Source organism: Camelus ferus, chromosome 21 (assembly GCF_009834535.1).
Source record: "Camelus ferus isolate YT-003-E chromosome 21, BCGSAC_Cfer_1.0, whole genome shotgun sequence".
Taxonomy (NCBI): domain Eukaryota; kingdom Metazoa; phylum Chordata; class Mammalia; order Artiodactyla; family Camelidae; genus Camelus; species Camelus ferus.
The window spans coordinates 10,092,185-10,106,325 of record NC_045716.1 but is presented as its reverse complement, the minus strand read 5'-3'; the positions used below and the strand labels follow the sequence as shown (position 1 = coordinate 10,106,325).

The 14,141-nt window shown below is 48.4% G+C and overlaps 2 protein-coding genes across 4 annotated transcripts in view; one reads left to right on the top strand and one right to left on the bottom strand.

Moving 5' to 3' along the window:
* The window catches only part of DNM3 (dynamin 3), a 475,573-nt gene that overhangs the window by 461,231 nt on the left and 201 nt on the right, over window positions 1-14,141 (top strand). The window lies entirely within an intron of this gene.
* Window positions 10,577-13,367, bottom strand: PIGC (phosphatidylinositol glycan anchor biosynthesis class C). Of its 3 annotated transcripts, none has more exons than XM_032463733.1 (2): window positions 13,151-13,367; window positions 10,577-11,972 (listed from the first exon to the last, which is right to left on the bottom strand). In XM_032463733.1, the coding sequence occupies exon 2, from the start codon at window positions 11,752-11,754 to the stop codon at window positions 10,861-10,863; it is 894 nt and encodes a 297-aa protein (XP_032319624.1). In that variant the 5' UTR covers window positions 11,755-11,972; window positions 13,151-13,367; the 3' UTR covers window positions 10,577-10,860. The 3 variants fall into 3 exon arrangements, with proteins under 3 accessions (XP_032319624.1, XP_006192141.1, XP_032319625.1); XM_006192079.3 differs by lacking the exon at window positions 13,151-13,367 and adding an exon at window positions 12,766-13,144; XM_032463734.1 differs by lacking the exon at window positions 13,151-13,367 and adding an exon at window positions 12,811-13,144.

Below are 14,141 nucleotides of genomic sequence, written 5' to 3'. Positions count from 1 at the left end.
TGAGGATCGCCGGGAGGAACAAACTACATTATCTTGAATAAACACCCTATTTCTTAAATATTCTCATCCCTTTATTTATGCATCAAACTTTTCTTGAATTCGTAAGAATATCCTAGTTACTGGGGACACCAGAGAAGTTAACAGGATAAAAGTAGCTGACCAAATATCTAAGCAATTACAGAACAGAGCTATGACAGGAGAAAGCTTAGGTCATTTTTCCAGGGAGAACTGTTACTGACTGCAGTGCTGAAGCCGCTCTTTGAGTCCTAGAACCAAATTATCCGCTGGACCCAAAGCCTGCTAACATTCCAGAACGTGGTGATTTTGACCTCTGACAAAGAATGCAACAATGGAACTCATTTCAGCCAATCAGAAACCAAACCTTGCATTCCTAATGGAATAGTTTAATATGAGACTCTAAATCACTCAAATGCTGGTTGAGAAGGACACAGTGGTATTGAACCTGGAGTCGTCTGTTAACTTGGCTTTGGCTTCTAACAAAAAAAAAGCTTTAGATTCAGAAGGTCCTCCACAGAGGTCTTCCACTGGACGCAGTGACGGGAGTTAGAGTTCCCTGGTCTCCAGGCAGAAACACCCAGGACACCCAGGAGATGGAGAAAAGAGAACTAAAGGTAGGAAAAAATAAACAAAACTTTGCATCCTTTCCTCAGGGAGTTCCACCTATAAATAAATGTCTGTAAGCCGCGGGAGCCACATATACACTGAGGGGTGTTTCAACAAACATCTTAACGTTAGAAGCCAAAAGGAGATAGGGAAGTAGCCTCTGTTGTTCATTTACAAACATGGATTCAATGAGCTTGGAGCCCGTACTTACCACCTCTTTATCCCAGAGTCTGAAAAATGCTGTACTTGCTAACATCTGTTTTATAACTCAGCACTAAGTATGATTTTAAAAAATCAGAAAATGGAAATCTTTAGTCCAGTTCCATGAGATTCTGAAATAAACTGTTGCAACTGTGAATCCATTGTAAAGACATGAACCCCACTCTCATCCCCAGAAAGAAAAGATCGCTGAACAAGAAAAAGTTTCTTCTGTAGCCCTTTATAATACTGCAGTCTATATCTGAACAAATCAAGCGGAGTGTACGCTCCCACACCTCCACGTGTCCCCCGTCTAAAGGGACACACCAGCTGCGTCCACCACCACGACACACACCTGTTTTTGTTTGTTGTTTTTTCTACCGCAATGTACCACTGGATCGCAATCCTGTTGCCATATTGAGACCAGATTAAGTGGCAGGTTGTTGGATGAGTCAAGGCCGTAGACTGCCCCTCCCACGCTGTTTTCAATCAGGTCATGTTTTCCAGTGCTTTATATCAGGTCCTGATTTTCATCCCCAGGTCATTTTCAGGGACCCTCCTGAGCGGGAGCCCCGAGCAGGCAGAGTCAAGACAGCCTGGCAAGCGCTGGGGGCCAGACGGACATAAGGATCTCAAGATAGCGACAGAGGAGTCACCACAGTGGGTTCTCCCTCTCAAGACAGCTGCTAGCAAAGTATACTTTTGAAGCTCCATGTAACACAACAGAGAAAACTAGTCTTTCAGGTTTTTTAAGGGCTGTGTTTTCTTCTCCCCGTGTTTTTCTCTGTGGGTACCTTCCGGAGGCAACGGAGAGCCAGAGAGAGCCAAGGAGATAGTTCCTTTGCCTGCTGCTCTTTCCTCTTTTAAAGACAAAAGTGCTCTCAGCTCCAGACACAAAAGCTGCCTGGGGCCTAAAAATCTGTTGATTTTGCAATTTGGAAAAGAGTGGGAGGCCCACAGTGTTCTCACTGAGCAGCGTCCAAATGTTCCCTGGGCCCCGCACACGGCCGCGGGGCCTTCCTGGAGTGTGAGCGCTGCCAGCGGGGCTCAGCAGAGCAGCCGCCGCTCCTCCGGCCGGCTTTCACCGGGGCCCGAGGGACCGCTGTCCTGGACCTCCGCGTTGGGAGATTCTGTGTGCTCTCCTCATCCCTGCCAAATCATGGCCAAGGGATTGGAGAGCTGGTCTGTTGAGGGCACACGACCTCACTCAGGCTGATCCCTGGGGTCACGTGATCCCAGGTGCCAACTGGTGCCAGGCTGCCTTTCTAGGCCCCTTTCCCCGACTCTCCTGCCCCCGCATTACCTGATGCGCGCGGGGAGGCACCACTGCCAGGGGGCTGAGCAGATGCTGGGCTGCTGGGAAGCAGAGACTTCCTCAGCACCGTCCCTCTGGGGAGTCCTGTGACTCACAGCCACGTACCTGGGGGGAAAACGCTGCTTTGATTTGGCTGGTGATTGCCATTGTACCACCAGGTAAACGGGCCGGCGCTAACTGCACCTGTGAGTTGGCAAAAGGCAAGAAGACACCAAAAACAGTGGTGTGGTGTTAAGGAGAAATGAAGCCATCGATCTAAGAAAGAAATGGAAAACTTTGCTCGAGCCAAATTTGAGGATTATAATCTGGGAAGAGCATCTCAGAAGCTCTGAGAACTGTTCCGCCAATCAGTTTTACAGTTTTTTGAGGCAGAGATCGGTGCAGCAAATGACATATTATTGATAGTTTACCTAATCGAGATCTAAGCGTCGTCCTGGTGGGTCATGTGACCCTGCACGAGCTCACGAAGGAATGTTGTCGGTTCAGGAGTTGTCTTGATGCTGGGAGAACGCTGCTCTTCATGGCTGAGCGGGTATTTCTGCTGATGGAGGCGGGGTTTGGTCGATGCCTAGAGCAGATACACAAGGCACAGCGTGGGCAGAGAGGAGGCCAAAGGGCAGGAAACAATTTTTTGTGTTTAGAATTTTCTTGGCTTGGCATAAAACAGGAATTTTATTTCACAGTGGTCTAAGTTAGCTTGCTTCAACCAGTCTTCAGCAGTTTCTCCTCTGCGTCCTGCCTGCAGCTCAGCTCGCCAGAGCGCTCTCAGTGGTCGGAGGAGCGTGCCTCCTGGGGCCCGGCCCTTCCAGGAACCCGGTCAAACCCTGGCTCTCACTTCAGCTCTGAGCACTTTCCCCAAAATCGAACTTTCTAGAACACTACAGGTGGCACTGCGCCATTGTCAGACATTTTCACAGTTCTCAGATTTGTCATTAGCCCCCAAGGGCTCTTGTCAAACGTGCATGACCTAGGGGTTGAGCACGACGACCCTATCAGGGAATGACAAAAAGCGTGTTCGTGGTGACCTGAGGAAGCCCACACACTAGGACCACGCCTCCTTCAGGGTGGAAAGGAAGCCTTAGAGACTCTCCACCCTCCCCACCTCCCACCAGCACTCCCATCCTCATCGCCTGCCTTGAGACCTGGCACTCGTGTGGCCCTTTATCCCAGCCTGGGTCGGTCACCCAGGAACCCTAGGCTGCGGGGCACCCTCCTCTCCAGGACTCTGCTCGCCGTGCTGTGTGGAGATGAGAGTGCAAGTCCACTCTGCACTCTCCCCCACCCTGCCCACCTGCTGGAACCTTCCCGGTGCCCTCTGTCACTCGCGTCCCACTGCCAGCAAACTTCCCTGCGTCTTCGCCTGTTCTCTGGGTGTGTCCTTCACCTTCTTGCTCTAACACAAGGACTCTCAGAGCACGGCTTTCCTGAGCCTTCTTAAAAGGGGGCGCTTGTCTCCCACAGCCCTCGTCCTGCTGAGCCTGAAGTGGGGTAGGTACCCTTAGTTTTCATTTTTGCTTTCAGACCATTCTTCCTCCCTCCTCCCTAAAGCCCTCAGCTCTGAACCTCACCTAGCAGATTATAGCACGTTCCCCTCTTTGTTGCATTTACTACCAACATCCGGTTCAGTCTCCCTTATTTCTTGATGATGTTAGCTCCTGTGTCACTGTCGCTGTCTCTCTCCAGTACCACCCTGTCTGAATTCTTGGGGATTTCCACATACGTGTGGGTGCTCCTCCCGACACCCCCATCCCCACCCACTTCTCATGCCCTTGGACTTCACTCCTCCGGTGATGTTGCCCTCCATCCGACCTCATCGGCTCACTCCCAAAGTCATAACCTTGTCTTTAGTCTCTAGCCTTCCTGTCTTTGAAACCCCTTGACCCTCCAGTCCCTTGACCTTTGCCCTGCCCCTCACCCCCCTACCCTTTACCCTTCTTGAGGTTCATTCTCCTTTTCATTCGTATTCCGTGGTCAATCATTATAATCCTGCCCATGAGTATCAGCCTGTCTCCCCTTGCCCTTCTCTCAATCTGATAAAATCACCACCCTGGGTAAATTCAACACCGTCTACTCTGGTTTGCTCCACGTAGCTGTACGTGGTCAGGAAAACACAGAGATGCAATCTAATTGGTTTCACTTTAAATTCACAACTACCATTCTCACTGCCGGGCAATGAGACAAAGCTTCCCCAGTTCACTCACTGTCCCGATGCCCTAAACTCACCCTATCACTTCCTCCCTTAACCTCACGTCTCAGCTGATTCTTTGCCTCTTACTTCCTGAGAAAATTAAAGCAGTTGGAAAAGAATTTCCCAAGATTCCCATCCCCTCCTCTATCCACTTACAATCTACCCACTTCTCAGCACCTGTATGTATATACTCTACCTTCCCCTTGTAACCGTAGATCAACTATGCCTTCCCCTCCTAAAGCCAGTCTCTCCACTTGTGCACTGGACCCCGTCGCTCTCACCCACTCAAGAATATTACCCGAGCAATTACTTCTTACCTTTCTCACATCAACTATGACTTTCTACTGTTTCATTTCCATCAGTATAAAAACATGCTGTCATTTCTCCCTTCTTAGAAAAAAAAAGAAAAAGAAAAAACTTTCTTGTCCTCACCTCCCCTTTCAGTTTCTGTCCTATTTCCTGGCTCTCCTTTGAGGCAAAGCTTCCAGAAAGTTGCCTGTACCTGCTGCTCCATTTCCTCTTCTCGGATTCTCTCTTAAACCCACTTCAAATAGGTTTTTATTCCCACCACTCCACACACACAAACACACACATTGTTCTTTTAAGGGATCCCAATTACCTCCTCCTTGGTAAATCCAATGGTCATTTCTCAGTCCTTGCTCTCTTGCTCTGTCAGATTTTGATCTGATCACAGATGATCACCACCCCCTCGTTGAGTCATCTGCGCTTGGCTTCCAGGACTCTAAGCTCTTGATTTTCCTCCTGCCTCAGCAGTTGTGCTTTCCAATTCTTTTTGCTTGTTCTTCTCTCCAACCTTTTAATTTGGAGTACATGGTCCTCTTCTCTGCCTGTATAGACTTCCTTGGTGATCTCATTCAGTTTCATAGCATTAAATGCCATTTAACAACAAGTCCCAAATTAATATCTCCATCACATACATTGCTTCTAAAATCCAAACTCGTATCTCCAACTCCCCGCTCAGCATTTCAGCTTCGATGTCTATGATACATTTCACATCCTATATGCCCCAAACTGAGCTCCCAGTCCTCCTCCCAGAAATCTCCATCCACATCCCCTCGGACGCCATCTCAATGGCTGGCATCTCCATCTTTCAGTTTGCTCAAGCCAGAAAGCTTAGGTGTTCCTTTATGATTCTTCTCTTGTGTTCATACCCTACTTGTCCCCTTGACTCTACTTTCAAATTATGTCCAGAATGTGACGGTTTTGCACCACTTCCTCCGCTGTCACCCTGCTCTGAGCTACCGTCGTCCCCTGCTTGGATGAACATCAGAGCCTCCAAATGCTTCTTCCTGCTCCTGCTCTTGCCCCACAGCAACCAGAATGAGCATGTTGGAATTTATGTCAGATCACACCCCTCTTTTTCTCCAAGACCCTCCAGTGGTTCCCAGCTCAGGGTAAAACCAGAGTCCTTTAAATAGCCTACAATGTCCTGCCTGACCTCGCCTCCCACGTCCGCCCTCTGGCCTCACCTCCTGCCCTGCATGCTCACTCCACTCCCTGGACACACTGGGGGTCTTCCCTCGGGGCCTCTGCAGCCACTCCCCCCTCCTCCTGGAATGCTCTTCCCCTGAGACTCTGGGTAATCCCCTCACCACCTTTAAGTCTTTGGTTAAATGTTACCTCCTCCATGAGACCTACACTCACTCCCTTGTTTAATACCATTGCGACCTCTGTTTCCAATAGCATACATTACCTTCTACTTATGTTTACTGCCTGTCTCCTCCTGCTAGGACATAAGCTCCACTAGGTCAAGGAACTTTGTCCGTTTTATAGCAGATAGATCACAGGTACATCTCAAGCACACAGAACAGTATCTGTCATATAGTTAGTGTCCAGTAAATACCTGTTGAATAAATGAATTCCTGAGGCCAACCATCATAAAAATGTGAATGGTAGAGAGTGAGCAGAGGTGTGCCTAAGTGGATAACAAATGTTTTGTGAGATGTTGGGGGAAGAGAATAAGGGATACAGGGGATGATGAGGGACTTGGCTCAGCTGCCGACCTGTTAGCCTTTAGCCCTGGATGCAGTTCAGCTGTCAGCAAAGCAAGTTGGCCCTGTAACCTTAGGTAAGGTCTTGACTCAAAGATGAAAATAATTTCAGGATTGTTATGAGAAGTAAATAAGGTAATTATGTATATAAAGTGCTGAGCACAGACAGTGCCTGACACACATTGGGTGCCCCAAAATGTAGCTATTATAATTTATAAAATCCCAGTGTGCAATTTACTTCCCGAATTTATGGGGAGGGACCTCAGACCGTATAGTTATTTCCCAAACCACAGTTCAGCGAGAATTCCAAGACTCATATTGAGTTTCATTATAAAAAGGAATATCAGTAACTTCCACAAGATGGCACTGTGTCCCAGCCCTGCTTCCCTGCATGCAAAGGGTCTGAAACATTGTCAAGTTGTGTGACTGATGCCCTCTGCTGGCTTGCTTTTGCCTTTCTTGACCTTGAGCCTTTGGCTTAGAAGGTGTAAATGATGACTCCAAATGCTTCCTCGAGCATGCTCAGTGTGAATTCTTAAATCCATAATTTAAGCCAGCTGCCCAAATGCACGCTCAAAAGTTTACAGCATGGACACAGCATACAGGCATAACACTGACACCAAGGTGATGCCACACAGAACCACCGTGCTGTGGCTACACTCATCCCTGCACAGCATTCCAGTGACATGGCGATCATGCATCAGGCCACAAAATAAAACACACCTGCTGCCCTGGGGCTCTGCCTCTCCTTGGTCCCTCAACGCTACAATCCCCAATACCATTTTGGAAGGATGGGCAACACTGCCTTCCCGTTCCTCCCTCCTTGCTGTCATTTGCCACCCCTCACCCTCCAGCCTTACTTATAACTGAGGGTGACAAGAAACAGAGCTGGGAGGAACAGGTAAAGCTTCTTATGCAAACACGTATTTGACAGGTTGGGGTTTTAATTCCGATGCTACTTTAACCTTGTTGCCCCTTCCGCCTCCCCCGCCCACATACACCACACCATAATATTCTCCAAACACTTAAATCATTAATATCCTACTTGCACCCTTTCAGTGAGGTTTAAATTTAAAGGCTGAGTGGATTACTGTACCTAAGTGATGAGTAACTTTCCCCACAAGTGTCGCACTGGGTCATTCCTGTCACCAGGGCTCGCATCTCTCTGCCAGCAGCAACCCCACGAGGGGTACCACTGGTGAGGCTCGCCGTCCCTCAGGTGGCAGCAGCAGAGGGCTTGGGATTTAACACTTGCTCACGAAACATTTAATAATTTGTATTTCCATTGTTTCCCAGACCTTTCTGTAACCCATTTATATCCCTGGCCTGTGAGACTTAAGAGTTACATGTAGAAGGTATATAAAATTGTTTTTTCATTTGTCTTCAACTTACCCTGCTCAAATTTCAAAGGGTGTCTTCTCCTGTAAGTCATGATTTGGTGAACAAATACCATTCGCTTTCACCCTTACCAGTTTTATAGGCAATAACTCTCTCTTTTGAGCCTTCCTTCCAGGCTGTGTTCTAGTCTCTAATCCGTTTTCCCAGGCCAACCTCCTTTCCCTTTGATTCCTACCGTTTTGGTTACTCTAATTCCACTACAGCCTGGTTGTGAGGCAACCAATTCCATCCAAAGAATTTCAAGCACAAAAGCACTGGATTCAAGATAATGGCCAGATTTTTGAGCCAACGTCATCCAGACACTCCATATGGAAGACCTTAGCTGGCTGTGCCATCTCAGGCATCTTGAACTTAACATGTCCCATTCTTTATTTCTTACCTACTTCACCTCCAAGCCTGCTCTCACTTCTGTTTTTTCATGGAATAGTTGTTGGATACACAAATCCACTCAAGGTAGAAGCTCTCCAGTCATCCTCTTCCCCTTCTCCCTTCCAATATGAATTTACTAGTTCTGAAAGTCTCTCTCATCAGACCCCTCACCTCCTTTGCCCACTGTCACCACCCTTAATCCAGACCCTCATTTCTACTGTCCCCATGCTCAGCCTCTGTAGTTCAACCAGAACACTGCTGCCAGAATTTTATACACACACACAAATACACACACACACACACACACACACAAATACATAGTGCATTTGGTGGGAATCCTGTATCTCTTTTCAAAATCTTAATTTGCCAGTGATTACAGGATCCAATAATTCAAGGTATTCACCACTCTCAGACCTCAGTCCCTGTCACTACCGCCCGTCCATTTGGGCTGCTCTCCAGGGCCAGGATGCCTCAGGCCCTGTGCACTCGGGCCTACTGCTCATCCTGATTGGAGCATCCTTCTCCCCACAGCCACCTCCCTTCTGCCTGAATTAAATCTGCTGCCCCACCCTGCACCCTCACATCCAACCCACCACACCCCACACCCTGCCGCCTCCACACTGAACTTCTATAACCAGCAGGCGGAACAGGATTGGGTAACTCAACACCATACAGGATGACAGAGCTGAAAATGACAGCACAGACACAGTAGTTCATCCAACAAAGGAACTAGTCTTGAAAGTGATTCAAATTTGGGGAACTTTCTGCTCTTCACCATGGATGCAGTCACTACGTGACTGCCCTAAAGTTAATCACTGGAAATCCATTCAAATAAGACAAATGGATTAAAATACACACACACACACACAAAGACCATTTTTATACAACTCTTTACTACATTCAACCATTAACCCCTGCCCTGGTTCCTGATGTGGACTGAGTAGTAATGAGGAGCCAATTCTGCGATCTAGGCACGTGAGGGCCAGACCCAACACAGGCAGTAGACAGATGCTTTGCGTTCCACAGGTCAGTCTCCAAAATCCTTCTCTCCACGTCAGCCAGTGTCCTTGGACTGTGAAAGCGATCTAATTGGCTTCAGGGAAAACTAGCATCCTAACCCCGAAACACTACGCTCATCCATCTAAATTAAAGCAAAGAATGAGAGATGACAGAGCTGAAGACACTAGTTCCCAGTCCTATTCAAGACACTTTTGAGAAATTATGTTCAGAGGGGAAAAAAAATTTCTCCTTAGGAATACTACAGCCCTGATGAAATTTCTGATTTGAGACTGATTTCTAGTGAGAAGCAGTAGTACAGGAACTTGCCCCAAATGAATTATTTCATGAGGACCAGCTATTCCAAGAGGCATCTGATGCATCTTGCACTGTCTGCCCTCAAGTCTCCCTCCAGGTCAACTTAATAACACCTAACTCGTTAATGCTATGTGTCTGATGTCCTTCAAAGCACTTTGCATAAATATACCTCATTTATCACAGTTCTAGAGGTAGATACTTTCATTCCCACTTTACAGATGAAAAAACTGAGAAACAGAAGTTAAGTAACTAGCCCGAGATGACTCTACTCCTTCCTTAGAAAGCTGGATTGCTTACTACCTGCAATATAAAGCCCAAATCCCTGAATACTCAGAGCCCTGTTACTCAGACCTCCCATTCCAACTTTCCCACAAGTCCCCGTACTTTGTGCTCCTGCAGAGACCAGATGGGGCACAGCGACAGTCTCATCTTGCATACAAGGGTTTTCTGGCCTGATTTAAATTGGACAGAATTTACCAGTCAGATTTCATATTAAAAAACTCACATTTACAGCAATGGGAATTTCATTTAGTTTTATCTGGAATTCTAAAGATCTGAAGCCAGGCCCAAATTCTGACTAGACATTGAACGGGAGGATAGTGGGTACCCTCTTTGGATGGGCATGCCCTCTCCACAGTCTTCCAGTTGCCACTGGCCACACAAAGCATGCTAGCTCCCCTGGCTCCTAAAGCCCTTGCCACCTTGCCCTACACCATCTTTAGCTTACCCGAATCTCACCTAATCTTCAAGACGAAGCTCAAAGGCCATCTCTTCTACTATTTCCCCATGTCTCCAGCTCTCTGACCTCCAGCCTCCTCACATTCCCCTAGCATTCTGCTTGTGTCTTATGACACATCATACTCTGCTTATAGTTTGTTGCACACATGCACACATGCTTCACCAAGAACTAAGTAGAAACTCTGAATCAAGGTTAAGTGACCAATTCTGTGATCTTATGCAACAAAACTGGACGTGGCACCCAGGGTTCTAGGATTTGAGCTCCAGAGAAGTAACAGAGCCTGCATTTAGTACACTGCATTTAGTGGGTGTGCAAGGGATGTGACATGCACACCCACATACACACACACACACACGCTTATTCTCTTCATGTCCCTTCTGCCTGCCTTCTGCTTACAGAAAAACCATGCAACAACTTGATGGATGTGTGGATGTGTTGTTAATTTTTTTTTAATAAATAGAAACCACATCACTTCATTTGTTACAGTGAATAATGAGAGGCAGTAATTCAGGAGGGCCCCAAGAAGCTTTTTCATCCACAGAATAACAGAAAGGATAAGCACCTTCACCACCCAAGCCTTTGGTTAACGTTTTCTTTCGACCTCTGATCTCCCACCCACATCAGCATGCTGCTTCCAGAATGGAACTCTGCTAGCTGGAAGCCGAGTCTATCAGCTGGCCTTAACGGAAGGGAGGTCCCTAACTCAGCTGAGGAACCTGGACAAGTCTTCTTTGATTTCAGCCTCATCCCAAGGCCCATGAATGTTTTCTTTAAAAAGCTGCTGGCGAATGAGGTAGAAAGGGCAGAGACACGAGATGGAAACCAGCAGAAGGGCAAAGAGTATGGCTCCCACAGCGCTAATGGACAGGAGGCCTCCCAGGGCTGAAAATGCAAAAAGCAGTGTGACTCCCACGTAGCTGCGTGGGGTGCAGGCCTTCAGTTTCTTCTGTAACATGGGCCACAGGGCAAAAATCTGGATGGCAAATGTCACCATGATGAAGGCATGCAGGGACCGGGGCAGGCGTGAGGCGAGGCAGACGGAAGCGAAGATGGCCATGTTCAAGGACAGTGTGCTGGATACGATGGCAGCGTTGGCGCCATAGTCAAAGAAGATGAGGTGGCCTAACAGCATGAAGACTGACATGGCGTAGATGGTGTCAGTGCTGACTGACTCCGTCAGGGTCTTCAGCACCGGCGAGAAACCGTAGGTGAAGGTGATGAAGACTAGGGCACTCTTCAAGTCAGCCCACCGGGTCCGCCCACTCTTCTTCCGTCCTTCACCTCCATCAATGAGATCAAACAAAACATAGCCAATCAGTGAAGATGCCAGGCCAGTCCCAAAAAGCCAATGGGGGGCCAGAAGACCCTCATCCATATACCACCAGATAACCACAAAGACACAGACACTGCACAGCTGCTGTATCACCACGCTGGACTCGAACACGACAGCCCAATACTGGTATTTCCGGGCATAGATGTTCTTCCGGAGCTCTTCGAGGAACCTCCGGTCCACGTAGTTATCAGGAAAGGGCTGTCGCTCATACAAGACCTTCTGCCACCTGGCCTCTTTCGTGTTAGTTACAGGCTGGGCACACATTATCCTTTTCCTCAAGCTCAGGCCAGCTCAGTCGCCCTTGCAGAAGTCCATGTGGTTCTCGTTCTTTACAAAGTTTTGAAATAAGACCTCTCTGGAAATTCCATGCTGCGTCGTAGTAGGTATCGTACTGACCTTCCCTTGCTTTCAAAGGCAGCAACCCAGGCTAGGCCTGCGGCAGTTGAGTCTGTCCCCTGAGGCAGGACAATACAGCCAAGTTCCTAGAAAAAGAGGGAAGGTGAATCTATGAAAGTGGTGAAAGGTCCAGGGTAGGACTAAGTTAAAATCAAACCAACTTATTAGTTTGCTAGAAGTTTATTAGAAGTCTGAGTAAAATATATGTGGTGGCCATCTTATAATTATAGACATTAAAATTTCATTTCAGATTTCACATTATAGTCCTTTGTCAGCTATCACTTACCGAGTGCCTACGATGTGCTAAGAGCTTACAGAGCTTTTCATTTAATCTCTACAACGTTGCAAGTTAATACCAGCCCCACTTTAACAAATTGAAAAGCTGGGATTCAAAGTGCTTACGTAATTTTAGCCCAAGTTAACAGCAGTGAACAGTGGAGCCAGGTTCAAATCAACGTTTTGCCCCAAAGCCTGTGCCTCACGTGTCTCCCTCTAAACCAGTTCTTAACTCAGGCGTTCACATATCCCTGAGGTCTATGGATGGCTTCAGACGGTTCAGAAACCCTCCCTGTCAATGCATACTTGTAGCTGCAATGCATACAAATTTCTAGGGCTAGGAACCCAAGCTTTTACTGGGTTCTCAAAGGCTAGTACTTGGAAAAAAAAAAAAAAGTCACCAGTCTAAAGACAAAAGTAAACCTCACAATACAGAAACGTATGAGCTCTATGCTTTACGAAACCAAAACCAAGGACTCAAGATTCTTAATCCATTAACAGCTATCCTTTAAAGAGCTATCGTCCTACTTAATAACGGCAAAATTCTTAGGAGGATGGAAGATAATGACCCCCTCCACACAATGGGAAAACTAAAAGAAGTACCAAGGTCATCCAGCAAGTCTGCGAAGACAATTCTTACGTCCCAACCTTATTTCTTCCATGGAGACCACGACAGGTTTTGCTTCACAAGCCAGACACCCTGGGAGCCCCCCTCATGCACGAGGGACCCCAGCCCGGGCATCTCACGGCCGCCCGGGGGCTGGAGGGTCTGAGGTGCCGAAAAGGGCAACGCCCGCCCGCCCGCACGTCGGGGACAGGGCAGGGGCGGCGGTAGGGTCGGGTCGGGCTGGGTAGGGTAGGGTGTCCCCGGGGGCGCCCTGCTCCCCATCCCGGGCCTCCCCCGCCCGCCGCCGCCCCTCACCCAGCCTCGGGCCTGCGGGGGATGGCGGAGGAGGCCCGGAAACACTGACTCCCACTCGGAACCCACCTGCCCGCGAGTTCCTAGGCGTGCGCGGCCGGGGGAGGGCGGCCGCCCGCCTCCTTCCCCATCCGGGGCGCCGGGGTCGCGCTGGCGTCCGAGCACTTCCGGGGCCGCCCCGACCTCCGCGGCCAGAGCGCCCCGTCTCGGGCGACGCGGCCGCGGGGTCGCTGCTGCCCCCTCCTGGCCGCATGGAGGAACTCCCGGCTCCTCCCCAGGGAGGAACGCTGGGAGCCAGCAAAGCAAATCCACAGCGGGTAGACCCGGGGATTTGGCATCCGAAGGGCAAAGGAGAGAGGCTGGGCTGGGAAAGAGATTTATTGAGCTCCTATTATGAAGGCAGGCCCTCAGCTAGGGACTTCCCATGCACCCGTGCGTCCGCTGGACACATACTAAATATCTACCAGTATCAAGCACTGTCTTAGGTGCTTGTGTTATAGCCGTGAAGGGAACAGACAAAAATCCTTGCCCTCGTGGAACTTTCTGTCTTGTGCATGACCTGTAAAGTGATGATACCGTCCTCCTTTCCTAGAAGACAAAACTGAGGCTCAGAGAGGTTGTGATTTGTCCAAGGCCACACAGCTGGGAAGTAGATTAGCCAAGATGAACAGCCAGTTGTCTGTAGCTTCAAAAGGCAGTTCATTCCTCTTTGCCTCCCAGAAGGGAGGAGAGAGGAGGGCCTTGTGGCTGCAAACAGCCAGACGCTTTGAACAGGAGGCTGCTAATTTTCAGCTGAGGTCATGGAAGTATTAGAGGATGCATAAACAGATGAGAGTAATGAAGAAGCAAAGGAATATAGTAGAACACAAGATACAGTGGACACAAAAGTCAGAAAACCTAAGTCAGCTCACCAGCTGTGTGACTCAGCAAACCTCACTGTCTAAGCTTTGATTTCTTCAGCTGTAAAATGGAGAGGACACTGTTTCCTCTTGGCTACTTAATGAGAGAGTCAACAGGGTCAAATATGAAACATAAACATGCTGTGTAAAATGCTGACTGC